The sequence below is a fragment of the Microchirus variegatus genome (assembly GCF_963457635.1).
Source record: "Microchirus variegatus genome assembly, chromosome: 23".
Taxonomy (NCBI): domain Eukaryota; kingdom Metazoa; phylum Chordata; class Actinopteri; order Pleuronectiformes; family Soleidae; genus Microchirus; species Microchirus variegatus.
Genome location: NC_139824.1, coordinates 4985712 through 5012056, shown reverse-complemented (window position 1 = coordinate 5012056; position 26345 = coordinate 4985712). Strand labels below are relative to the sequence as shown.

At 42.8% G+C, this 26345-nt stretch overlaps 2 protein-coding genes across 2 annotated transcripts in view; one reads left to right on the top strand and one right to left on the bottom strand.

Annotated features, from left to right (window-relative positions):
* LOC310943484 (protein Dok-7-like) overlaps positions 1-12060 on the top strand; it is a 34832-nt gene extending 22772 nt beyond the window's left edge. Inside the window, exons 9-13 of the mRNA XM_083909070.1 lie at positions 1073-1144; positions 1396-1444; positions 8318-8440; positions 8860-9015; positions 9651-12060. Of these exons, the coding sequence (XP_083765196.1) occupies positions 1073-1144; positions 1396-1444; positions 8318-8440; positions 8860-9015; positions 9651-9817 (567 nt within the window). The 3' untranslated portion in view covers positions 9818-12060. The remainder of the gene's footprint in view (positions 1-1072; positions 1145-1395; positions 1445-8317; positions 8441-8859; positions 9016-9650) is intronic.
* Positions 12061-12383: 323 nt separating this feature from the next.
* lrpap1 (low density lipoprotein receptor-related protein associated protein 1) lies at positions 12384-21719 on the bottom strand. The gene is made up of 8 exons (XM_083909524.1): positions 21473-21719; positions 19966-20110; positions 17456-17586; positions 16481-16601; positions 14720-14875; positions 13743-13825; positions 13125-13301; positions 12384-12670 (listed from the first exon to the last, which is right to left on the bottom strand). The coding sequence occupies exons 1-8, from the start codon at positions 21632-21634 to the stop codon at positions 12602-12604; spliced, it is 1044 nt and encodes a 347-aa protein (XP_083765650.1). The 5' UTR covers positions 21635-21719; the 3' UTR covers positions 12384-12601.
* Positions 21720-26345: the final 4626 nt, after the last annotated feature.

The window sequence follows — 26345 nt, the reverse complement described above, 5'->3', positions numbered from 1 at the left end:
GAGTCTGAAAACACAAAGGCTCTAAAAAGTCACTTCAACACGTTGTATGTAATTAATTTCCTGGTGGGCTGTGAAAATCTATTTGCTCCTTGTAGCGAGCAGAGTATTATGAGAGCAAGAGGGGAAGCAGCACATCTTGTGATAGCTGGCAGCATGTGTAGGTGTGATGTGTGTGTGTGTGTGTGTGTGTAGCTGGTGTGAAGGGGGGAAATTAATGAGTTTAGTCAAGTTTGCTTTGTTTAACAAAAATACATTACTCTCATGAAGAGAAACGATGCTTTTGTACCAGAATTCTCTATTAGATAACTTCCATGTGTAGTCCCAGAGCAGGTGAACAGACAATAATCTACACAGCACACAAACACACAAACTGGTTTTTAGATCTTTGTGAGGCGCCTTACTATAACCCTTACTAACCCTTAATCTCACCACTCACTCAACTCAGTCCTTTGAGTGTTATTGCACAGTCAAAACACACAGTAATATTGAAAGATCGCCAGATATTGAAACTTAAAGTCCTGAGAGTGAGTATGTGAGTATGGAAACAGGTTTTTAGATCGACAGGTTCTGTATTCCATTCGTCGATGTCCTAAAAGAGGTGGCTACTTGAGTCTATCTGCAATGACAGTACATCACAACGGATGGAGGGTAGGTGGAAAACAACAAATGAACCCCAAAATCTCCTATCCATCATGTTGTGTAACTTCACTATGCAGGTTTTGTTACCGAGGTTACATTCTGACAGTTTTCACAGACCACAGGACTTCAGATAAAACTCCTGAAGTTCCAGCCTGATGTGCAATTATCTGCTGTGTGCTGGAGAAAATGGTAAACTGGAACAGTTGCCCTTTTGTCTCCTGTCTGCCACCTCTAAAAAGTGACAGCTCCATCCGCTCAGCGCTACATCATAATCTCCTCTCAGTTCCTCTCCACAGAAACTTTCTAACTTTCTTCTCTTCTCACTATCACATTTTTCACCACTTTGAAGACTTGCCTTTTTTCCCTTTTAGCCACTAACGACACTGAGTGCTGCAGTGGAAAACCTGATAACCTCTTCTGTGTCTCTCCCCAGTGCAATCATGCTACAGACAACTACATTACACCAGAGCAGTGGCGCTCAGTGAGGAATCGATGCTTGACACAGGTGAGATTTATCTGGATTAATCTGCCTATGTTATTTTAGATAGTGTCAAAGAGGAGCCTTATAAAACAGCTATTGTGTTTTTCAAAGCACAGTCTTCCTCTGAAAAAAAACGAAAAGCTGGAACTCATTAGGACTGAATAATTTTAAATTTTTTCCCCTCCCTAAAAATGATAACTATAATTTTTAACAACATGCTACTGAAGAAAAATGATGAATCCCTTTCAGTAATTTTAATATCATTTATTTTCTAGGTTGCCTGCTCAACATCATCAGGATTATCTTCTTGTGTGGAGACACAAGGTCGGTTTATCTCACTTTCTATTCCTTCACCACATCACAGTGCAATAAAACCCTGTACGTTGTGCTCCTTTTAAAGCCTTTAACAAAAACATGTATACATTTCCCCATCATGGATTATTTTTCTTTATAAAATATGATGAATTATTACAGATTAAACTGTCACACAGTGTCAAAAATGGTGGAAATGATCTGTGCTGTCCTCATGTGTAAGTATGAGCGATAACGATCAAGTATCAGCAAAGACTGACAGCATAGTGAGGCATTTATTTTTGACATGTAAAAAACAATTAGCTGATAATGGACCAGAGGTATACAACATAAAACGAAAGTTACGTATGTAACTACGGTTCTATGAATCCTGGATGACCGCCAGAGGCGGTGCTTTAGCACTGAATATCTCCATCTCGCGCATGCGCAGGTCGAGTGTTTATACCAACAAAGTCACCCATGACCCCTGATGACGCCGGCTAGCCTATATCTTCCGGTGACATCAGAGGATCTGTTCCTGCAGAATCTTCTCGAGAAACCACGAGGATTCTGAGTGACAGAACGCTCTGGCGGTCATCCAGGATTCATAGAACCGTAGTTACATACGTAACTTTCGTTCTATTTCATCCTTACTGAGCGCCAGAGGCGGTGCTTTAGCACTGGATGACCATAACAACAAAGTCACGAGGAATACCAGTACATACCTCAGTGAGAGTAAAGGGTAGAGGCGGCAACGGGGCCGCACCCAGTGGGTGGGGGTGGCCACATTCACCCTATAGAATCTGGAGAGGGTAGCTGGTGATGCCCACCAGGGGCACGCCGTGCAGAGCCGCCCATGATGTAGCGACAGCCCTAATAGAGTGGCACCTCCCCCGGATGGCAGGGGATAACCACCGTGTTTGTACACCTGAGTGATGCCGTCCATAATTCTGTGTGAGAGTCGCTGTTTGGAGGGAGCGCGGCCTTTATTAGGACGCCGTAGTAGAGAAACAGCTGTTCTGACCGTCTCAGGCTCGCGGTCGAAGTTATATAGACTCTTAAGGCCTGGACAGGGCACTGCCGTCCTGACCTTTTCTCCCCTGCTGGGAGGATAAACTGTGCCAGGTTTGACGATGACAGAACCTGGGGAAGAAAAGCCCGTATTCGGCCACAGAGTGACCCCTGAGCCATCAGTTCGACCTCAGACATGAGTCCCTCACAGAGAGAGCATGTAGCTCCTCAACACTCCTTACTACAGTGATGGTGAGGAGAAAGGCAGTCTTCAACTCAGGGCCTCAAGGGGGGGGGGGTTGCAGCACCGGGGGCAGACCCCAAGCCAGAATTCTCTGTACCCTTGGTAGTTGTAGCCTTGAGGCTTCCTTTAAGGAAAGGGACACGAGTCTGTGGCACTCCACGGTGTTGTCATCGACCTGAGTGTGTCAAGAGGAAAAGACCGCCACATAAGCCCTCCCGTCCGCCATTCGGGAGTGGCTGTAGGAACTACAGAATTGTTGTAGTTGTATAGTAGACGGGGTCCTCGCCCCTGTCGGAACACCAGGCAGACGGTTTACACCTGTTCACATACTGCATTTGGGTAGAAAGCTCCATAGTTTTCAGCGTGGTACATTGGGCTGTGTCTGAACACTCTGCCAAGAGGTCGTGCCCTGCAGTGGCCGACCCAGAGCTGGAGGCAATGAGGGTCAGGATGCCAGACCTGGCCCCCTAACTGAGACAGGAGATCCAACCTGTCAGGGAGACACCGCGGTGAGCTGCAGCAGAGCCTGTGCAGCAGAGGAAAAACATGTCATCCCTGGCCAGAAAAGGGGGGGGGGCACCAGTAGCAGGTTGTGGCCCTGCTGGAGGACCCTCTGCAGTGTTTGAGGAATCAGCGGCTCTGTGTGAAGGCATAGATAAGAGCTTCTGGGCGATCGTGGGCGAGAGCATCCTCGCGGTTGAGAAGGGCTGTCCTTCTCTGTCAAGGAGAACCAGAGGGGGGCAATGGGTCGACTCCTCTGTGGCAAAGAGATCCACCTCTGCCCTGCCGAAAACATCCCAGATATTAAATACCATCTCTACATCAGAGTGTGTGCAATTATGTCAGAGAGACGGTTGAGACATTGTCTGACCGTACTAGCACATGCCTCTACTGAAGGAACTGAAGAAAAAGCTGCAGTGCCATGTGCACTGCCCGTAGCTGTGAGGAATACATGTGTGACAGTCTCCTGAAGGGATGTAATGGAGCCCATGGGCGTGCCCTGAAAAAGAAACAATCTCACCCTCCGTGGGACCAGAGCAGGCCGAGGTGGCAGGAGTCCAAGGAGGCAGCGTTGCGATGCCTTAAGCTTCCTGTGCTGGTGCCACTTGGCATACAAGTGGAAAACTGTTCGGCCACCTCTGAAGGGGGCGTAGTGACAGTGGACCTAAGGGAGCCACAAGCTGTTAGCTTGCCTAAGAGGCGCATATACTGGGCGTAGCGCAAGCAGCGGCCCTTCTGAAGAGGAGAAGGAGGCTGAGGATGTCGTCCACAAGCCGAGGTGACGGACAGGACTTCGTGGCAACGGCATCCAGAGTCAACCCCCTAGAAAAGTGTACTCTGAGAGGGTACCAAGCAGCTCATTGTGAAAATCACTCTGAGGATCTTCATGCCCTGCCACTGGCGGCGAGTCTAAACAGTGGGGGATCTGGGCTGGTTCACGCCTGAAGAGGCACTGGCGGGAGCCGGCTGAGCCTGCGGGGCCATGCGAATGGTGGCACCCGTGGAGTTATACCCGCCACTGCTGGCTGGGGAGCGGGAGCTCACCCCAGAGATGTGCGAGGCAGCATCTTGGGGAACCACATTGGCCCCATAGTTGGTGAACTCGGTGGCTGAAGCCGCCACGGAGAGCACATCTTCCTCCGGTTCGACCGTAGCAGCGGGGAAGCGGAAAAATCCTCGTCCACTGCACCGGTCCCAGAACTGGACGGCTATGAAGAGGGTCTTCCTGCAGAGAGGCCATACAGGTCGTGTAGGAGTGGTCACCAAGCATGGTGACAGTCGGCGTTTGTAGAGTGGAAAAAACAACAGATGCTGGGAGAGGGAGCGAGAGCACTGCCTTCGCCAGCATAGGTCAGCTTGCTGCGCCAATACGGACTGTCACCACTGAGCAGACGCAGCTCGATGTGGCTGTTACTGACGGTAAGTAGTATACACCTGTGATGGGAGAGGGAGCGAGCACACTGCCTTCACCAACAGGTGTCGCACAGCCGAATACAGTTAGGATTAGTGGACACTTCTGCTACCTGGAGGGCAACAGCACCCGCCTATGCTGGGAGTGGGAGCGAGAGCACTGCCCTCACCAGCAAAAGGTCGGCTTGCTGCGCCGAATACAAACCATCCCCGCCTAGCAACACAGCTCAAGATGTGGCTGTTACTAGAGGTAGTAGTATACACCTGCGATGGGAAAGGGAGTGAAACACACCGCCTTCACAACAGGTATCTAATACAGTTAGCCTTAGTGGAACACGTCCGCTAACTACAGGGGACTAGAATGAAGAGTACAACCAACGGTGTATCATCATCATCAACACAGTAAAAACCCAAAGCAAAAGCGGTACTCACTGTACAGTTACTCCCAGATAACTGTAGTACAGATGACAGGAGAGGGAACGAATACACTGGCTTCACCGACATATGTATAATGTACCGATTACACATACACAAGGTCAAGCAAGCAGTGCTGACACTAGCGCCCGTAACTAAGAACCACAGATGTCAGGGGAGAGGGAGCGCACACACTGTCTTCACCGACACAGGAGAGTAAAAAAGAGAGACAGTACACATCGTACAGTTACTCATACATACAGCAGAAGTACGAAGTTGGAAGAGGGAGCGAGTACACTGGCTTCACAAACATACCACCACAACGAGAGGTGGGCCGGGTACAACCAGCTGTGTACCGATTACACAGACTCTAGGTCAAGCTCCTACGGATATAGCAGAAATACAGATGTCAGGAGAGGGAGCGAGTACGCTGGCTTCACTTGAGGCTACAACTGGAGGTGGGTACAAACAGCGGTGTAGCGATTACGCAGACGCTAGGTCAAGCAAGCAATGTTGACCGCCAGCGCAACAACCAAAATGTCGGGAGAGAGAGCGGACACGCTGTCTTTACCAACACATGAAAGAAAAAAACAAAGCGCAAAACAGTACTCACTGTACAGTTACTCACAGATAACAGTAGTACAGATGTCAGGAGAGGGAGCGAGTACACTGGCTTCACTGACATGTATAATGTACAGATTACGCAGACGCTAAGTTAAGCAGCAGTGCTGACACTAGTGCCTATAATTAAAAAACACAAATGTCGAAGAGAGAGCGCACACGCTGTCTGCGCCGACACATGACAGTAAAAAGGAGAGAGGCAGTACACGTTGTACTGTTACTCATAGATACAGCATAAGTACGGATGTCGGGAGAGGGAGCGAGTACACAGGCTTCACCAACATACAACTACAACGAAAGGCGGGTACAACCCATTGTGTGGCGATTACACAAACTTTGTGTCAAGCCTCTGCAGGTATAGCAGGTACAGATGTTGGGAGAGGGAGCGAGTACGCTGGCTTCACCGACATATAGAGTACAACCGAAGGTGGGTACAACCGGCGGTGTAGCGATTAAAGCAGTGCTGACCGCTAGCTAGAGACGCCAATGTCGGGAGAGAGCGCACACGCTGTCTTCATAACATGGAAAAGTACAGATAAAAAACGGTACAAGCTGTACAATTACTCACATATATAGTATAAGTACAGATTTCGGGAGAGGGAGCGAGTACGCTGGCTTCACCGACATATAAAGTACAACCGAAGGTGGGTACAACCGGCGGTGTAGCGATTAAAGCAATGCTGACCGCTAGCTAGAGACGCCAATGTCGCTGTCTTCATAACATGCGAAAAGTACGGATAAAAAACGGTACAAGTTGTACAATTACTCACATATATAGCATAAGTACAGATGTCGGGAGAGGAAGCAAGTACACTTTCATCACCGACATAGGATTACAACTGTAGGTGGGTACAACCGGCGGGTGTAGCGATTACACAGACGCTTGGTCAAGCAGGCGCCCTTAACAAGAAACGCAAATGTCGAGAGAGCGCACACGCTGTCTTCATAACATGGAAAAGTACAGATAAAAAACGGTACAAGCTGTACAATTACTCACATATATAGTATAAGTACAGATTTCGGGAGAGGGAGCGAGTACGCTGGCTTCACCGACATATAAAGTACAACCGAAGGTGGGTACAACCGGCGGTGTAGCGATTAAAGCAATGCTGACCGCTAGCTAGAGACGACAATGTCGCTGTCTTCATAACATGCGAAAAGTACGGATAAAAAACGGTACAAGTTGTACAATTACTCACAGATATAGGAGAAGTACAGACGTGGGGAGAGGAAGCAGGTACACTTTCTTCACCAACATAGGATTACAACTGTAGGTGGGTACAACCGGCGGGTGTAGCGATTACACAGACGCTTGGTCAAGCAGGCGCCCTTAACAAGAAACGCAAATGTCGAGAGAGCGCACACGCTGTCTTCATAACATGGTAAAGTACAGATAAAAAGCGGTACAAGTTGTACAATTACTCACAGATATAGGAGAAGTACAGACGTGGGGAGAGGAAGCGAGTACACTTTCTTCACCAACATATGACCGCAACGAAGCGGGCTTACGATCAGCTGTGTACCGATTATACAGACGCTAGGTCGAGCAGGCAATGCTAACCGCTAGCGCCCGTAACACACAGAAATGTCGGGAGAGAGCGAGCACAACGCCTTCACCGACTTAATTTTACAGATCAGACATATTCTCAAAGGAGGCGAAAGACGCCTGGTATACTCAGCCAGTTGTAGCGTCGGCTGATCCAACTTCTATTTCGGGGTGTTCACGGCGAACCGTGACGAACTTCCCGTCTTCGCTCGTCGCAGCCCTTGGAGGGCGAGCAGCTCGCAGCTCCGACAGATTGTCACAAGGCTACCAGCGACGGAGCGGCAATGGACGATTTTAGTTCAGCTAGAATTTCGCTGACATGCGTCTACCTGCGAAAGCGAGAAGAAAAAAGGAACAGATCCTCTGATGTCACCGGAAGATATAGGCTAGCCGGCGTCATCAGGGGTCATGGGTGACTTTGTTGGTATAAACACTCGACCTGCGCATGCGCGAGATGGAGATATTCAGTGCTAAAGCACCGCCTCTGGCGGTCAGTAAGGATGAAATAGAACAAGACCACTACCAGCACATTCATTTTTCATATTTTTATCCACTGGAGCTAGATGACTTTATGGCCAAATGTCATCCTGATCTGTTAAGATGTCGCAAATATATAAGTGTCTAAACTTCTAAAAAGCAGGAACAGGTTGAACCCAAACACGCACAACATAGTAGGAAAAAACCCTCAAGGTTTAAGAATATAATCAACAGCAGAAGTGTCTGAGAAAACAGCAGGATAAATTGTAGTTAGTGGTCAGACTAGGGGTATAAAAAGCTCACAGAAGAAAGAAACGCTGGAGTTCTAGACTCAAAGGACAAAGACAAACTGGCAAAGAAGTCTAAGGAAGGGCAGGTAAATACACACGAGGTGAGGGAGGACACTTAGAGACAGGTGGAACGGGAAGACAGGAAGTGAAAGACACCTGAAACAATATGAAAACATCTACATTTCAACATAAAAAATTTTAAAAAAATGAGCGAGCTCGTATAAGAAAAGGGACATGACCATAACCAAGGAAACTTGATTGGACAGACGTGACAAAATGGGGCTTCACATGTCAAATTTATATTCATTGTGAGACTGTCACAGTGTGTGAATTTAAGACTAAAACTGTGTCTGTGTCAAATAGTGATGTGTTCAAAACAACTTTGTTGTCAGATCCTCCTCTGTATGTGAGAGAGGAACATGATGACAGTGTGGAGTCATTGTCCTCTCTGCCTCCGCCTGGTCCTCCACCTCCACCCATCACCCTGACCATGTACAGGCCAACACCAGCCTGCGGTAAGAGGCTTATGCTGTTTCTGAGTAGTTAACAGTCATGAATAATACTTTTTTTTTTAATCATCTTTTATTGTTTGTTTTTATGTGTGAGTCTGTATTATTGGAGAGCTTATGGATGCCTGCCTTTCTGCATCGTTTCTGCACTGCAGTGGATTGACCACAGAGGCACAGGGTTATGTACACACTGGCTGGTAACCTACATTAACACGTTCCATTCCATTTGAACTTCAGTAGGTCGTTTTGGCCACGTCTACATGCCTAAATGCATTGAGTTGCTGCCATTTGATTGGCTGAGATATTTGCCTTAACAAGCAGTTTAACCACATTAAGTTGCCAGTGAGTGTAAATTGATAGTTCATTTTATTGGCCCAGGATGATCTGTGCTGCTTTCCTTTTGTTTGTTTGTTTTTTTCCTTTAGATACGTTCCAATTTTCTCCTGAAGCTGCTCCGTCTGGGTCCCTGGATGCTGGTCTCCATAGCAACAGTGCTATTAATTATGTCAACATCCCTATTAGGCCACTGCTGGCTACAACTAACAGGGAGCTACTGCAGGAGCCACACCATGCTGTCACAGGTAACACTCTGCTGACTCTGCAGTAAAAACACAGAGCCTTAAATGGCTTCAGATCTCTCCTTTCTCTCTTTGTTCTGTGATAATGGGCAATAACATCAGCTTTTACATCTCAGCTCTCTGGCTCCATCGGTCAAATGGAAAACTATATTATATATAATATCTACAAACATTTATAGGTTTCCCTGATATTGTCCTGCAACAGCTGCTTATTTCCCAGTTTTACAGAAAGTGTCTGATAATGAAGATTGTTAGAGACAGATATGAATTAGTAGAGGAAATTTATTCATGGAGAACTGACATGAATTTACATGTTATTGCTGTTGATTGATGGGGCATAATCAGACATTTTTGAATGGTGAAATGAAGCAGTTTATGAGAGTGACATGGCATAAATATGCATTAAAATCTTTCTGGCATGAACAGACATAATAAAAATAACATCCTGTCATAAAAATTATTTCATAGGCTCTTGAAAAATCAAAGACGGTGCTTCATAGAAATATCAGCAACATTTATGAAAAAGCTGTCACAGTTGTTCAAAGTAACTAAACATTATAATAGACAACAGGTGTTTCATGCACAAACTGCAGAAAGACTAAAAAAAAGTTTTTGTTTTTTTTCATCCCCCCATCCAGATGAGGGCTTTATCAGGTACCACAACTTTGCTGCCATGGAAACAGCTCAGAGAGTGGGGGCGGAGCATGTCCATGACAGGGAGGACAGGCTGACTCAACTGGAGGACAGGCAGCAAGGTCACCAAACCAAATGCAGTGTCCAGCTTGATGACACTTTAACGAAATAGTCTTTATTACTGATTCTCTGAATAAGCTCTCTCTCTCTCACACACACACACACACATGCACAAACATGACACACACAGTCATGCCAGTGAACAGAAATTCCTGCAAACAATCCATTCCATATAAAGAAGAAAACAGGAAATGTCAGGGTGGTCTTTTATACAGCTGCCATCATGGATGTGTTTCATGAATATTTATTTATATATTGTAATTTCTGATATACTTAGACTTTTATACTAGACGTTTCTTTTTTGCTGGCTGCATGGCACTGAATGTAGATGCTGAGGCAACTTTTTTTTATCTATGTGACTCTTTTAAGATTCTCTCAGGATCACTGAACACCACAAATGTTTACCACTGATGACACATCTGTGCTCAATACAATACATTGATTTTCTGAATCATGTGCTGTGTTTCCATCATGTTATGGTTCAGTTTGCGAGAGTACGGTGTGGTTTAGAAAGAATTGTAGAAGGTAAAGCCCTGGGTCAGGGTTATTTTTCGACTGAGAACGGCACCTTTACTTGGTAGGTGGGGTGTGAGAGCATAGGCTGTGGGCTCGACTGCTATGAGATATTTACACTGATATAAGTGATGTTTTTCTGCCTCCCAATCAACTGACTGTCATGGGTGGAGCTTAACCATACGAGTGAAGGCTGCCAAAGTACGTAGCAGTTGGAGCTGGATATTTTGGTACTATTCCTACCTACTGTATTACACAGAACAGAACAAAGATCCAACATTTATTCATCCTCAGATCGATCTTTAAATACTAAAATCCCACCAGACGACTGTGCTGAAATCTTGTGCTATTGCAAGCTGAGCTGGTTCAGAACCAGAAAAAACACTGTTTTTGATGCTTTGGTGTCGAGACAGGTCCACTCAGGAGGACATTTCAGTTCTCATTTGTGTCATCTACTGTGACTGCTCACATCGCCCTCTGCTGGGCGACTTGGTAATTCCTTCAAACTGTATGTTGTGCTTCTAGGCTGTATATTTTGAACTGAATGGGTTTTTAAGTTGGGCCACGTGGGTTGGTGTAGTGTGTTGCACTCGAGGGTCAGAACAAGGGCCTTTCTGCATGGAGTTTGTATGTTCTCCCTGTGTGTGGGGGGGTTTTCCCTGGGTTCTCCGGTTGCCTCCCACAGTTCTAGGACATCCAGATTTGGGGATTAGGCAAATTTGACACTCTAAATTGACCGTGAGTGTGAGAGTAAATGCTTGTTTGTCTCTACGTGGCCCTGTGATGGACTGGCGACCTGTCCAGGGTGTACACCGCCTTTTACCCTGTGAGGTGGCATTGGCACCAGCAACCCGCATGTGGAGGATAAAGTGGCAGATGAGTGAATGACTGATCACTGACTACTGTGCTACACAGTTGCATTGTGTGACCATTTTAAATAAAATGTGCATTAATGTTACTACTTTGGGGTGAATTTATAATTTCAACATTAATATTTATAATTTATAAATAGTTTTGTGAAAATCTCTTTCATAACCAAGCAAAATGGGTATGGTAACAATTAAATCAAGATGGAAATCAGACTATTTGGGAATCAGCATCAAATGGATTCAGGAAATCAGTGGCAAAAACTGAAGATTCGACAGCTGCTTTTGGAGATTCTTTGACATTCTGACAAGATTTATCTTCTTCCTTCAGTTTGGTTGAGGCTGTTTCCGTTGTTTCCTATCTTACTCTTACTTGCCACCAGCTACCAAAGTTGAAATTCTATCACAGGTTTGGATCACATAATGAGATCAAGGTCTGCTCATTTCACGACACCTTCCAATCACCTGCTAAGAGTCCCTGCTAGCTCTGCAATCATTCCACATATGGGCTTAAAAGCATTCGATTGAAATAAGAAGCTTAGAGTTATAGCATTTCGGGTGCAAATTACATTAATCCAGGCCCATGTGGCCCGAGCAGGACATGGGTGAGTAAATCAGGCAGCCAGTAACATTATTCATCACAGTAATCAATGTCTCTGCTTCTGGTTTGTGAGAAGGTAGGAACTGATGAATGAAGGAGCACAGTGTGTGTTCCAATTTCTCACCTCTCTCTGGATATCATCAGGACAAATTGTTCAATATTTGAAGGTAATTTATATTTATGGTTGCGGTTCTCCACCAGTGCCTCTGAGGAGGAGATGATGATGATGAGGAAACAACAAGGATGAGATTTTTTTTTTTTTAAACCAGAAACTGTCTGTTATTGTCACAAAAAATGTATGTGTAAATAGTGACTGCTTTTATTTAAGCCAAGATAATATGAATGATGATAAACTATATTTTTTAAAATAATATTGTTTGTATGTTGTTTGCGTCTGTATCTCACTGAATATTAAAGATTGCTGTTATACTCTCTCGGGTTCTGAAGCTTCTTTTTCTACAAAGGAAACTAACAGTTGAATTGCAGTATTACATCAGATGCTACCCAGGATCTGAACCATCTGCAGCTGCATTGTCTGGTTAAGTCTGACTCATCTGCTGCTTTCCATAAAAAAAAAACCCACAAAACATTTATAATACACCTATCTGTCACTACACAGAACCAGACTTGTTCGTAAACATATTTATTTTATCAGTGCCTCGAGTGAAAATATGACAAGTACAATAAGTCCAGATGATTTATAAGAAATCTCTCATATGCGCAATATGTACAAACACGTTCATTCATTCAGTGATTTGTAAAATCAGCAACAAATAACACTATAGAAAAGTAGAAAATCTTCATCTTCTTCATTCAACCTTCGCTGATGTACAATAATGACCAGGAGCTGAGCTGCTCAGAGCTCATTGTGCTCGAGTCCCTCACGAAAGATCTTATTGGATAAATCCTGCAAGTGTTTCTTCATCTGAAATTAAGACAAAGAATCAACAGTCAGCATCAAAGATCCTCACATAAATTAGTAAATTCCTGTAGCTCTGTTGTTGATTGTGTGTTGTGTATTAGATAGTTGGAGCAAATCGACCTTGGCAAACATCATATAAGACATATTTTTTTCATTTGTGTGTACTTTTGTGGCACCTTTTCTGCCTGATGGAGCCCTATATATATACATACATAAATTATAACAGCCTAAAAAAATTCTTTGTGAGGTTTGATTACAAAATACCACTGTGTTGTAAATTCTAAATATCCTAGTCTACAATAGGAACTATATAAAATAAGTTGTAAACCTTGCTTGCCCCCATTTCTTTGCGACTGCATTTTCTCAGCACTAAAAACAGCATTTTGATTCATTTTTCCTTGACATTTTGCAGGATTTTATGAATGCAAAAAATAACAACTTAAATATTCCTCCTTACCTTGTAGCCCATCTCCCTGGTCTTCTCAGCGAGGGAGTTGTACTTCTCCTTGTTTCTCTTAATGTGATCTTTATCTCCTAACGCCTCCACATGTTGCAGCTTCTGGTGGGACAGCTCCAGCTGCTCCTGGTAATGACTGTGCTTCTCTACCTTGGTCTCAAAGTGATGCAGCTCTTCCTAAATGACCAAGGAAAAGAGGTCAGTGAACACATCTAGGTGCAAGTTAAGCTCACCATCTATTACATGCACAGCTGCACAGGGGATCTGATATGCATCTTAAGTAGCAACTAGAGGGGGAATGTCACACAGAAAAATTGTAGCTGAATATTTTCCTGTGATACAGCTGATCTTGGAGCCAAGCATCTTTAAAAAGTTGAAATTTAAATTCAGTTCGCTGCATTAATCTACCCATGGGACAAAAAGGTGACTAGAGTACAGGCAGAGATAGGAGAGTGGAATATTTTAAGTGCATTTCAAATGAATAATGTATAAAAAAGTGATCATAATCAAGATCTGCTTTTTGGATTACCAACCATTTTTCTGTTACCAAAAGTTTCTAAGGTTGTATTCTATGACATGCAGTCTGATGAAAAGAAAAGATTGAAATATAAAGGGAACCTTAAGAGAGTCCAGCTCGTCTTCAGTGAGGTTGGCTCTTTTGGCAGCCTCCCATAGTTCAATCACACGAGGCTCCCGAAACTCTACAAAGGAGGAACAGAGAGAAACATGAGATAAACAATCTGTGGAGACAGCTCCAAGCCTTATCAATAGTTGCCCTGCAGGGAGGTGGCTTCATAAGGCGTCACAGCAGTGACACAGGTGTTTTGTGAGATAAATTAACCTGGTTGTTCAATCATTTGGTCTTCACAGTCAATACGAAGCAGAAGCAGAGTGAACATCTGAGCTAAAGTTGCTGCCACTCCTTCAATCTGCACCAATAACAGAACCAGGCAAAGAAAACAGAGAGAGAGGGTGATTTAATTTGTGCTTGGGTGAAAAACAACCTGGAGGAGGAGTGAGCAGGATGTAAATCAGTCAGTATGAATCAGCAGATGTTACGCTGCCTTTGTCTGAACTCTATGACAGACTGAAACCTGCACAGCTGAGATCTCACCGCTTAAACCTCAAAACCAATGCAGTGCACGCAATCAAAAGTCCTGGATGTTTTGATAGCATGAGGACAAGTTGCAAGAGGGTGGATGCAGCACAGTGGGCTAAATTAAATAGCTCTCTTTCATACAGCAATTGTTCTCTTTTCTAATGTCTGTTACTATTTTATTATAATTGTCCTTGTTGATGTGTGTGTTTGATGCTGCTGCCTCTTGGCCAGGACAACCTGGAAAAGAGATTTGCAATCTCAATGGGATTATCCTGGTAAAAAAAGAAAAAGGTTTGGTCCATATACATGTCAGAAACATTTTCCCCATAAACCTTTAATCAAATATGTATTTTTGCAATCAGCAGTATCGCTCCCTGGTGGTTATTCAGTAAATCTTTACTTCCTGGTGAGACATATTCTACCAATATAAAAAGTGGACACTTTTATTATGGCAAAGATGCAGAAAGAGAGAAAGTGTGTATTTTGTCTCCCTCACCACTGTCTTCAGTGAAGCCCTCATGGCTGAGTTTACGGAGGCGCTCGAAGCCCTGGTTCAGGTCTCTCATCTTGTGCTTCAGGTCTGTGTGCTTCTGGTGCAGCACGTGCTCCTTGGCTTCACCCTCCAGGGGAGCGATCACGTTCTTATGGATTTCTGTTGAGACAATCGGGTGGAGGTAAATACAGGGATGAGGACAGTGGGATCACACAGGAGAAGGAGCAAAAACAGGTCGATAAAAGCTATTTTATGGCACTCTTTTTTGGTATCAGATTTTTTTTTTCATGGGAGTTTTGGGGAGTGCATAAGCTGAGTCATCAGTGAGGTTACGAGTAGAGGTAGACCGATCAATCAGTATTGCTAATTAATCAAGACAATTGTGTGTATATATATATAGTATTTAATATTTAGTTTATGCATTATTTTATTTAGAATATGTAAATGCACTGTAGTGGAGATAGACTCTTTGTCAAAAAGGCACTCACAAACTTTAAAGTTAAAAGGCCTTAATGTTTCAGTGCTTATGGTATTTTAAAAGCATTAAAAACACACACACACCAAAATTAAAAGCCTTTTAATTTGCCTTTCTCTGGATTAGGAGTCGATTTTTTTTGGGGGGATAATAGCACCTGTGGTTGAATGGACATCAGCAGTGCTCCTGCCATCTCTCTATTCTAAATGTTTAAGTTGTGCAATTTTGTTAATCATTTGTTATTATTAATATATTCTTAAACTGCCAAACATATAACCCTCCCTAAAAAAAAGGACAACTGGCAAAACATCAGCCATCTGATTTCAAAAACATCCTTCTAACCCTCAAAAAATGTGAAGGAGGTAAAATGCAAACAAAGGCCAACTGGACAGCACAACATGGACTGTTCTTTTGACTGGAATCAAAAGAAAACAAAATAAAGTGAAGAGTGTGTACACACAGGTAGTCGGTGGAGGAGGTGGTGATACACACTCCCCTCCAGGCAATGAGTGATTGGCTAAATGTTTAAATGCATCGGGCAGAAAAATACACTTGGCTTGTTTGGCAGAAACATTGGCACTGTGGAGCACTAAAGAAAAAACTCTGGCACGAAACGTCTGCAAGGTGTCAATCATATCCAAAAGAGACGTCCCTGTCTCCCCATGTGTCTCTCACACACAGTGAGACCTGCCAGCTTGACTTGAAACTCCCTCACTTGACACAATGTGACAAGCAGTGATGGAGCACGGAGGCGGCTGGGGGTGTTATACCTGCCAATTACATACATCACCAGAAGATATAACACAAAACGGAAAGTATTTCTCACTTTGCCCTCTGCAATATCTGCAAAATGTAAAGCTCCAGTACAGAACAACAACAACTGCCCCCGTGGACTTCTGAGTAATTACCAATACAGTGCACTCAATGATCAAGTTTTCTCTCCTGGGAAAGCAAGCGAGAGAGAGAGTGTGTGAGAGAGAGTGAGAGAAGCTGTAATGTCTTCTGATATTGTCTCTATTATGGTACTTTGATATTTTTTCTGTTATATATCAGTCTTTTAAAGTAGCATCACTTACTGCTACTTTAACATAATCAGGCAGCCGTACATGAAAACTGGATCACTGCTATAGCGAGACAGTCCCACAGAGAGTTGTGTGGAGCTTAATAAGCATTGTGTGAACTCCTCTGACAATGGTTTGAATGTAACAGACATTTGTTTCTATATGTATTTAAATTTGATGTGTTAATCACTGACAGCAAATGGGTGATGATTTATTCAGGCAGCTTACCCTCAGTCCTGCTGATGGTATCCATGAGGATGTTGTACTCATGGAGCTTGTCTTTATGGTGCTGGAACTCCCTCTTAAGGCTCAGCATCTCCTCACTGGAGAATTTACCTGAGCCCTGAGCCTGGGGCAGATAAAGTCATCAGAGACAGACAGAATTAAAGGTAGCAGAGTAAAAAGGCATAGCTTGGCATCACATGGCATGTAGAAAATATTTTTACGGCATCTAAAAATACAGTATCAGGCAAAAACAGAGCCTCAGTCAACACGTATAGTAGTTTATGTCAGTCAGGACACACAATTAGGTAATGTAAAAGTAATGTAATAATAGCAATAGCAAATTGCATGTATAGTGTGGATTTATTTTTGAAGTGTATTTTGATTATGACATATGAACTAAAAAAAGTTTTCTTTGACCAAAGTTTTTGCCAAATCTGAATAAATTCCCTTGAGTCGTCTCTGTGATAAAGTGTTAGAATGGTGTGTACTTATGTCTGGATAGACAAAATGAAAACATACCACATCCTCCCCTAGCTGTTACTCAACTCGTGTTTTGCAACTCAAGACTTTGCATTGCATCATTTGGAAGACTATGTGGATAAAACTTTTATTTTCCTGACTTCTTACATATCGTCAAAGCACAGGCCTTTGAAAATGAGATGAGTTTTTCCAACATAAAACACTTTATGCTTTGAAACAAAACATTGCGTGGCACTTTGAGTCAAAGACTACTGGAGCAAAAGATTCAGAGATGAAACCTCAAAAGCTTTTCAGCCTGCAAATTATTTGGTGAATTTATGTAACCGTTGTGGTAAAATTTCCCTCCACCCATTGCAACTTGCAAAAGAAAAAAGGAATAAACATCTCAAACTGAGAAACTTAAACTGTGGAAAAAAAGGGATGAAATCGAGACATTCCCAAACATGGAAGAAACAATTTGACTTTCTCCTTCCTTTGTAAACTGTTTCAAACACACACCTTGTTCCAGAGTTTGTTCAGCCTGGGATCATCAAACACGTCCCCCTCTTTGGTGTCATGGTCCTTCAGTGAGTTACTTTCCATTGGTCGAGTGTCCCTTTTCCCATCCATCCCATACTTAGCCAAGATCACTGCAAAACACATTTTCACTTTTTACTTGCACCGTTAATAATGAGGCTGACATGAGTCTGCGAGGAGCTGAATCTGGCATGAGAGGAAGCTGTATGATACTCAAGAGAACATACAGCGACTACAAGGAACACTGTACATTCATCATTTAAAACATGGAACTCTAAAAGAGTTAACATTAAAATTACCCAGAGGCACACATCTTTGACAGGAGCTCATTATTTCCACAGTCCCAAGCGAATTAGCTGCTGAGAACGGGCAAAGCAGGCCAGCAAATAAGGTTTAGAGTTGGGAAGCTGGTGAGAGCTTATTAAAACATACTATCCTCTAAAGACTTCATCATTTATATTATTATTATTTTCAACATATGTAGCACAGGTGACTATTTGTAGATTTAAATGTCCATTGTGTAAGTATTTTTTTGTGTTAAGCCATAAATGGCCATGATGGGTCAACAGAATGAGAAAACACATTACTCTGAAATACTTGCTACATTACTTGCTTCATTAAATAATGTAGATGGCTGAAAGTGGAGAGGAATTTAAAGAGAGATGAGGTTGTGGATAATTTTCCTTTGGACAGGTAAGCAACTGATAATAATGTAGTGTTTACTCAGAGCAGACACACTTTCCCTTACAATCTCTACCTCTTGCCGACACATAATTATGAAATAGGTTCAATGTTTGGAAAAAAAACCAGATGGTTGGACAGATGTTTCGGTCTTCCAGAAACTGGCAACCCAAAAAAATTGAATTGCAGTGGACAATATGAACGCTTTTGGCTTAAGGTTTTACATACAGTATTTTCCATTTAGCCCATGTAATGAGGTGAGTGGGTGACACACTGACATATCTTGTCAACACAATTCCAATACAGGTAATAAAAGAAGACAAAGGAGACACAAAAAAACTAATGTGAATGCATCCAAAAACTGCCCGGACACAAATTTTTCCATGACAGAAAATTGACTGTGCATATTTAGCATTGGTGTAACTAAATGTTTAAATATTAACTTCCATTTATGAAATGCAGCCAATATATTATGAGTGTGAACGCAACACAAAGTTGGACTTTGTGCTGAAGAAGCTCCATACTCATCATTATTCTGCTCCAGTAAACCGTTATTGCAGCAGCTGATTCAGCATCATCTCAACACTGTAATAACCCATCAGTGTCACTTATTAACTACTCGTCCTTCATTAGGAGAGCGTCCATGTGCGGGCGTCCTATTAAAAATCCTCATAAACCGGGTGCAAAAACTTGACGAGAGTCTCTGTGGTATTGCTGGGCTTGTATTCTTGATATTCTATTTCATTCATTCAGTTCATTCAGTTCATGACTCTATTATTCCCAGACTGTGCAAAAATATTAAGAAAAGTTTACATTCCCAGATCAACCAATCTAAAGCTAATGAGGTGTCATCTTAAAGAAAAGAGAGACACAAAGAGAAACCAAATTTGAGCCAATTTGACAGAGAGTGTTTCAGAGAAAGATGGTGAGTTGAGGTCTTGCATTGAGATTTATATCTAGCCTATGAAGAAGAAAGTAACTCTGCTGCTCTTATTAGAGTTGGAAGGTCATTCCTCCACCAAGATTCAGTCCATCTTAGGTGGACAGACAAAGGGACAAAAGACCACTGGCTGCTGGCACCAGAATGCTAAATAGTCTGGTGTACAGTTGGCTCAGTGTCTGCCTCCTGGTGCTGAGGGAAAGATCTCTACATACACTCATAGACCTGCTCTAGGGTTTAATCATGATTTGATTTAGCACCATCTCGTTGTGCCTGCCCTTACCCTTTATTATCAAAGGAAACTGCAAGGACACTAACCATGTCAAAATGATCAAGGCCTGTGATGAATAATTTAAGGTACAATAAGTGCAGACACTTTAATTTCTTCAAAAAAAATATCCACAGGATTAACACTTTCATTTGAGATGTGCCAAGATTGCTTTCTAGAGGACAATGAGGTCCATAATGAAATGCATATTTCTTGTTTTATGAAATATTTATACCTTCCATTTTTAATTTCTAGTAAAATTACACTTAATGAAATCGTCAAGTATTGGTATACAGCTTTATTTAATATTTCAAACAGTGACTCTGTAAACATCCATGAGCAGCAGTCCAACCTTGACAGTGTTGGCATTGGAGAGAGAACATTTATTATCCTAACAGCCAAATGCAAGAGTTTATCACATAAGCCCCCATGTAAAAAATATTGCATTCATTAGTGCTAGTGGAATTAATTACTTGTCGAATTCATAAAAAAAATCACCACAGTGGGTGGATTTGTGATTAAATTCTGAGAAAAAACAGGAATTAAGGTTTAAGCGAGGACGCAATTCAGCCCTTTCTTGAGGGCACTTGTGAGTAGACTTACCATTGAAGTTGCGTCTGAGCTGGGCCTCTTTCTCTCCGTTTTCATCCAGCCCCTCCATCTTTATCTTCTTCCACTGCAGCTCATCTTTTTCCTGGATCTTTAGATCACTATGCAGCTCAGCCTGCCGCACCGGGGACAACTGCATCTATCAGAACCACAGCGAGAAAAAACATTAGCAAGACAGAAGGAGGGAAAACATATGAGCACAGAGTCGGGGATAATGAGATAAACAGACAAAATTAATGACAAAACAAAAACACTGTGAGTGACAGCTACAAATTATGTAGGGAAGTAAGTAATTATACTGTAGGATATTTGATAAATAGAATTGAAAAAGCTTAGCTCTTTGAGAGACCTTCAATCAAGCAGAGATTTTTTTTAAACTTAATTCTGATCCCTTTCAGACCTTGATGACAGACAAAACCACAGTCCTCACTGGTCTGAAAATAGGGCAGGTCACTATGAAGCGTGAGTCAGCTCTGAGTTAGGAAACTCTTATAGTAAAGGCTAGAAACTTAGGTTGACTAAAGCGTGGTGACTCATTAATGAATCGTTTCTACTACGGTGACCTTTGCGTACCAGAAGGAATTTTGTTCTTCACGTAGCAAGATTCTACTTCAAAATGCTAAACACACACTCTGGCTGGTTTGTCCATTTTGTGTTACTGTAGAAACATGATGTTCAAACAGTCAGACTCCATAATCCCAAGGCCCATGTATAAAGTACATATATAAAGCTTGTTCTTAACATTTCTGAATTTTTAAACCACTACACAATTAGTATAGTATATTCAGTTTATATCAATAAACCCTCCTAAATGTTATACATTGGATTATGTTTCATTTTGTAATTGCACTTTCATTAATACATGTGTTCCTTTAATTTAAAACAACTACTTTAAGAGTATATCCCCTTGTCCTTTTAGCAAAACACATGAGACACCCCGATGTTACACTTTTCTAGATTCCCAAGTAGCACTTTTTCAGTAAAAGTTATAAATAATAAGGTAAGCTTGATCAGTTACTGATGAGTAGTGCAATAGAATGAACAAGTAAAGACAATGCACAAATACATTGATGTATTTATTTAACTACAATGATTTAATCTTGATCACAACTTCATTTTTATCGTAAACAACATACAGTTTTTATCCTGCCCTTTATAATTATTATTTTTTATCTTTTGGTGTTTTTCTTATATACATTTCTAGACATTTTCAGTGTCCTGCTGTGCTTTTCTACATCTATGAATGCACTAATACTACTGCAAGTTATCTATAGACATGTCTATTTGTATATGATGCACTCTTGGTGTATTCAGTTTTTTTAAATTTACATTTCGCAGTGAACTACTAAAAAATAACATCTGTACATTTCGTTGCTACATTTCGTTGTTACTTATTGGCCAACTAGCCGTAGCTACTCAACCTAGCTGTATGCTAGCTGCAGCCCATCGTTGCTTTCACCACACAGAATCAGTGCTTAATTTGTTTGTTTTGTGTACGTACCCGTTTAGCTTTCTCCCACACTTGGTTCAGCTTTCCTATCCTGAACTCCACCGTCGCTCCATCACTACCGCTCGGCTTAGGCTCGTTCGCGTCCCGAGAGTATTTCCCCGCCATTACAGAAACACTGAGACACAAAGCGACAAATAAACACTGCATTTGCATTTTTAACAAATAATTCTACACCACAAACAACAAGATAGACGAGGAAAGCGGCAGCTAGGGGACAAATACTAGCAGGGAAACACAGTGTGTGTTGTTGTAGCTAACTGGAGTACCACACAAGTCATGTGCTCAAAAGGGGAGGCAGCTTATGTGACATTTGCATTATGGGATATGTAGTTTTTGTCATCGATTTACAATACGTGTAAACAGGGAAACGACCTTCTTCGAACTACAATCGTTGTAACGCAGCGCTGCGTCGTTTCCTGGCAACGACAGCCGCAAAGTCCCAGAGCAAATAGAAATGCTCCACGCGTGTACGTACCTGCATGTTTGTTTATAATGATGGTGATGATGCTGTGTCGGTTTACAGTAATAGTTGAGTCAGTGTAACAGTTAGTGTTAATAAAACAGGTGTTATTGATCACAGAAATAATGTATCTGCATCTATCTATCTATCTATCTATCTATCTATCTATCTATCTATCTATCTATCTATCTATCTATCTATCATGTTCTCAGACTTTTGAATCCCACTGAAGATAATGCAATACTTACAGTTGACACACACACACACACACACACACACACACACACACACACACACACACACACACACACACACACACACACACACACACACACACTGTATATAGTTACATTTAGTAGATATTGTTGTTTCAGTCTTTGATGTCTTTTTAATAAATGTTTCTAAAATATACAGTCTGCTCTGATTAATATTGTACAAGTATGTATATTGCCAACACTGTTGCTAATTTTTTTTTTTTTTTTTTAAATACAATGCCAAAAAAAAAGCAGGGGGCGCTCACAGGACAGTCAATAGCTCATTATAATGAGCAGCACAGGTAGGCGGCTCAGTTAATGACAGACAATCATTTTTTATGATGTGAACGTCTGTGAATGTTTATTTCACACATACACGTTTTTAGTCTTTATTTATTGATGTCATCATGACGTCAAGAGAATTCAAATGTCTTTCAACTATGAATTACTGAGGCGAGCTTTAACATCAGATTATAAACAGCGAGACTTCGTCCACCGCTGAAGCTGCCGTCTCTTCATGTCCTACAAAGAACACAGAGACACTGAGGAATCAGGATAGACCAGGAACCCAGGATAAAGCGGTTCAGTGAATGTGGTCCTGAAGGTGTGGAGGTGGATCAGTGAGTCAGAGGAGACTCTGTAGAAGGACAGAGTCCCAGCAGGACAGTCCACATACACTGATACTCTGTGAGAGACAGAGGACGACTTGATGGGTGTTTCACGTCAGTCTCCAGGACTGATCATTATCTCCAAACCAACAGTCAGAACTGTATCCTTTCCTTTTGATTCCTCTGTAACTCAGTGATATATAAACTCTTCCTCTCCACTCGACCTCCCAGTAACAGAGACCGGTCAGACCGGGTCTACACAGCAGCTGAGGTAAGACCTCAAATCTGTCTGGATGATCAGGTTACAACTGATCTTCTGTCACATAGGTCACTTTCCTGTTGTCTTCAGACAGTTTGAGTTCTCTGTTCATTGTGTCTGTGTCCAGTTCCAGTTCACACGAATCTGATGAAGACAACAAGACACAGCTGCAGTTTATTGATGATCAGGTGATATGTTGTTATTTCCTGTAAATCCATACTTACACTTCCTGACACCAGGTTTTAGCCTCTGGTCTCCAGCATGGTCCATCCTGGAGGAAGAAACCATCTGAATGAGTTTGTGTCCAATGTTATCCCAAACTGTTGTCTTAATGATGCACTCTGGTTGACACAATGATGAAGGACACCCTGGTGTCAGGTGAAGGACAGGTGTTTCAAAGAGAAGACGGTATATGCAGAGACCAAAGTCTACGCATTTTCTTAACAGCGCCACCACGTGGACAACACAGAGGATAACTCCTATATATACATTTTTCTGATGAGAGTCTAGTGTTTGTTTCTAGTTTTTATTGTCAAACAACAACAATTTCTATCAGGCAGATGATCCGCTGTGGCGCCCCCTAAAGGGAGGAGCCAAAAGAAAAACAAGAAGAACAGGTGTTTAAAATGTTTCACTAATGTTAAAGGTTAAATTCACTGACTTCTTGTCACATTTGTCTCATAGACGACAGCAGAATAACGGAAAATCTTCAACCTGAACATGCTTACAAGTTTGAATCATGCTGTTGAACATGAAGCAGCAGAGGAAGAGGAGGAGGAGAATACCTGAGAGTGTCCAGTCTCCAGTGTGGATTCTTCAGTCCAGCAGACAGCTGCTTCTTTCCTGAGTTTCCTGGATGATTGAAGCTCAGGTCCAGTTCTCTCAGATGGGAGGGGTTGGAGTTCAGAGCTGAGATCAGAGAAGAACATCCTTCCTCTGTGACCAGACAACCTGACAGGCTGGAGTTAAGAAGATATGATGAACTCAGTGATTCAGATGATGAACATCTTCATCAACAAGAACCTAAAGAAGCAAAATCAGGAGTCCTGACCTTAGAGTCTCCAGAGAACAGTGAGGACTCTTCAGTCCATCACACAGCAGCTTCACTCCTGAATCCTGCAGGTCATTGTTACTCAGGTCCAGGTGTCTCAGACTAGAGGACACAGAGCTGAGGACTGAGGACAGAACTTCACAGCTTCTCTCTGAGAGTTTACAGTCACTCAGTCTGAGGTAGAAAACAGTGACGAACAAAAGTTTAACATGTTTATCTTGTGGTCTTTAGAATATGTCTTATTAATATTTATATATTGATCCACGTACAGAGCTTTGACCACCGGCAGCAGCTTCAGCAGAGCCTTCTCTGAAGCAGAGTATTTTTTCAGGTCAAACTCTTCCAGATCTTTTCCTGTTGACAGTAAGATGAAGACCAGAGCTGACCACTGAGCAGGAGACAGTGTCTCTGTGGACAGATGTCCTGATGTGAGGGACTCTTGGATCTCCTCCACAAGAGAACGATGGTTCAGTTCGTTCAGACAGTGGAACAGGTTGATGCTTCTCTCGGCTGACAACTTTTTACTGATCTTCTTCTTGATGTACTCGACTGTTTTCTGATTGGTCTGTGAACCACTTCCTGTTTGTGTCACTAGACCTCTTAAGAGCTTCTGATTGGTCTTCAGTGAAAGACCCAGAAGGAAGCGGAGGAACAAGTCCAGGTGTCCATTTGGACTCAGTAGGGCCTCGTCCACAACACCCTGGTGCAAATGATTCAGTTCAGGTTTGTGTCTAAACAGTCTGGAACACAGGCTCGTTGTTGGTTCTTCTGACAACATATTTGTTCCAGAGGTGATGAAGGTCAGATGAACATGGAGAGCAGCCAGAAACTCCTGAACACTCAGATGGACAAAGCAGAAGACCTTGTCCTGGTACAGGCCTCGCTCCTCTTTAAAGATCTGAGTGAAGACTCCTGAGTAAACTGAAGCTGCTGTGATATTGATGCCACACTCTGTCAGGTCTGATTCATAGAAGATCGGGTTTCCTTTTTGCAACTGCTCAAAAAGCCTGTTTCCCCAGAGACTCAATCATCTTCATGTTCTCTGAACTCCAGTGTGGATCTGTCTCAGCTCCTCCATCATATTTGACCTTCTTCACTTTGGACTGAACCACCAGGAAGTGGATGTACATCTCAGTCAGGGTCTTTGGCAGTTCTCCTCCATCTCTGGTTTTCAACATGTTCTCCAGAACTGTTGCAGTGATCCAGCAGAAGACTGGGATGTGACACATGATGTGGAGGCTTTGTGATGTCTGGATGTGGGAGATGATCCTCCTGGCCTGCTCCTCATCTCTGAACCTCTTCCTGAAGTAGTCTTCCTTCTGTGGGTCTGTGAACCCTGTGATCTCTGTCACCAGGTCAACACAGTCAGGAGGGATCTGATTGGCTGCTGCAGGTCATGTGGTTATCCAGAGGTGAGCAGAGGGAAGCAGTTTCCCCCTGATGAGGTTTGTCAGCAGCACGTCCACTGAGGTGGACACTGTGACACCAGTCAGGATCTCAGTGTTGTGGAAGTCCAGAGGAAGTCGACACTCGTCCAGACCATCAAAGATGAAGACCACCTTAAAGTCTTCAAATCTGCAGATTCCCTCTTCTTTGGTTTCAGTGAAGAAGTGATGGATGAGTTCCACCAAACTGTACTTCCTCTCTTTCAGCACATTCAGCTCTCTGAAGGTGAAGGGAAATGTGAACTCTATGTCCTGGTTGCTTTTGTCTTCAGCCCAGTCCAAAGTGAACTTGTGTGTTAAGACTGTTTCCCAATGCCAGCCACTCCCTTTGTCATCACTCTTCTGATTGGTCTGTCTCTTACAGCTGAGGCTTTTAAGATGTCTTCTGGTCTGATGATTGTTTCTGCTCAGTCTGGTTTCCAGGAAGCTCTTTCAATCTGTCTGACCTCATGTTCTTCATTGACCTCTCCAGTCCCTCCCGCTGTGATGTAGAGGTCTGTGAAGATCTGATTCAGAAGGGCGGGGTTTCCTGCTTTAGCCACGCCCTCAAACAAACACTGGGACTTCTTCTTCAGGTTTGATTTGAGTTCACGTCGACAAATTGGAGCTCTGGTTTCTGAAAGAACACAAGAAAATAAACCCGTGAGTGGATCATTGAGAAAATAAGATGTTCTTCTTTTCACATTAAAAGTCCTCTTACTGCTCTGCAGACAGTCAGCGAGCTTCTCCTGCTTCATCCTCCTCAAGAAGTTCTCTGTGATCTTCAGAAAGGCCTCTCTGCTCCTCC